General features: G+C 63.4%; 1 protein-coding gene across 1 annotated transcript in view; it reads left to right on the top strand.

Annotated features, from left to right (window-relative positions):
- Positions 1-639, top strand: part of VOLCADRAFT_98893 (uncharacterized protein) — a gene marked incomplete at both ends in the record, with an annotated part of 1,793 nt that extends 1,154 nt beyond the window's left edge. Inside the window, one exon of the mRNA XM_002957733.1 lies at positions 154-639. Coding sequence (XP_002957779.1) covers positions 154-639 — 486 coding nt within the window. The remainder of the gene's footprint in view (positions 1-153) is intronic.
- Between the last annotated feature and the right edge of the window lie 521 nt (positions 640-1,160).

Genomic DNA, 1,160 nt, shown 5'->3' with positions numbered 1-1,160 from the left:
GGCAAATTGTACAATGACGTACATAAGGCAACGCCAACAAGGAAATGCACAGAACAGACAAGGGATGCGTTTAACTAGCGCGTGACTCACCGGAGGTATGACAAACCGTGACGTGGAAACGCTGAAAGCTGACGGCGAGATGCCGACGACGAGGCGGCCGACAGCAAAGCGGCCGACGGCGAGGCGGCCGACGGTGAGGCGGCCGACGGTGAGGCGGCCGACGGCGAGGCGGCCGACGGCGAGATGCTGGCGGCGAGGCGGCCGACGGCGAGGCGGCCGACGGCGAGATGCTGGCGGCGAGATGCTGGCGGCGAGGCGGCCGACGGCGAGGCGGCCGACGGCGAGATGCTGGCGGCGAGATGCTGGCGGCGAGATGCTGGCGGCGAGGCGGCCGACGGCGAGGCGGCCGACGATGAGGCGGCAGACGGAAAAGCGGCCGACGGCGAGGCGGCCGACGGCAAAGCGGCCGACGGCAAGGCGGCCGACGGCGAGGCGGCCGACGGCGAGGCGGCCGACAGCGAGGCGGCCGACGGCGAGGCGGCCGACGGCGAGGCGGCCGGCGATGAGGCGGCAGACGGAAAAGCGGCCGACGGCGAGGCGGCCGACGGCGAGATGCTGGCGGCGAGGCGGCCGACGTAAGTCCTCGCCCAGGCTCGCTCAGACCGGCGGGGGGATCGGGCGGGAGGTGGGCGGGGAAATACACACACACACACACACACGCTGTTAATCAGCTAGCAGGGGACGCAACGAGCACAGACTTTGCACGGCAAAACAACATGAGCAGCTGCGCACAAAATGCAGAAACATACTAATAAGCACACAGGCGGATCGCGGGCAGTTTCGAATATTCCATCACAATTAAAACAGTAGCACCCCCACACATACCCACACATACGTAAACATGCGTGCGCGTGCACACACACACACGCGCGCGCGAGAGAGCACATTTCACCCACATTTGAACACCAACATACAAACATACATACATACATACAATTGCGCACAAATACAAGCCACTGAACACCGCAACAATATCCATCGGCCGGCTTTGCAGCTTCTATCTGAGTTTGCTGACCTTATCTTTGCAGTTTGCTGCCTTTGTGCTTTTGCTGTCGTTGTCGCTGTTGCTGCTTGCCGGCACGACAGGAGAAAACACCGCG

This window comes from Volvox carteri (genome assembly GCF_000143455.1).
Source record: "Volvox carteri f. nagariensis unplaced genomic scaffold VOLCAscaffold_78, whole genome shotgun sequence".
Lineage (NCBI taxonomy): Eukaryota > Viridiplantae > Chlorophyta > Chlorophyceae > Chlamydomonadales > Volvocaceae > Volvox > Volvox carteri.
Note: the sequence above shows the minus strand (reverse complement) of the source record. Positions and strands in the feature narration are given on the sequence as shown.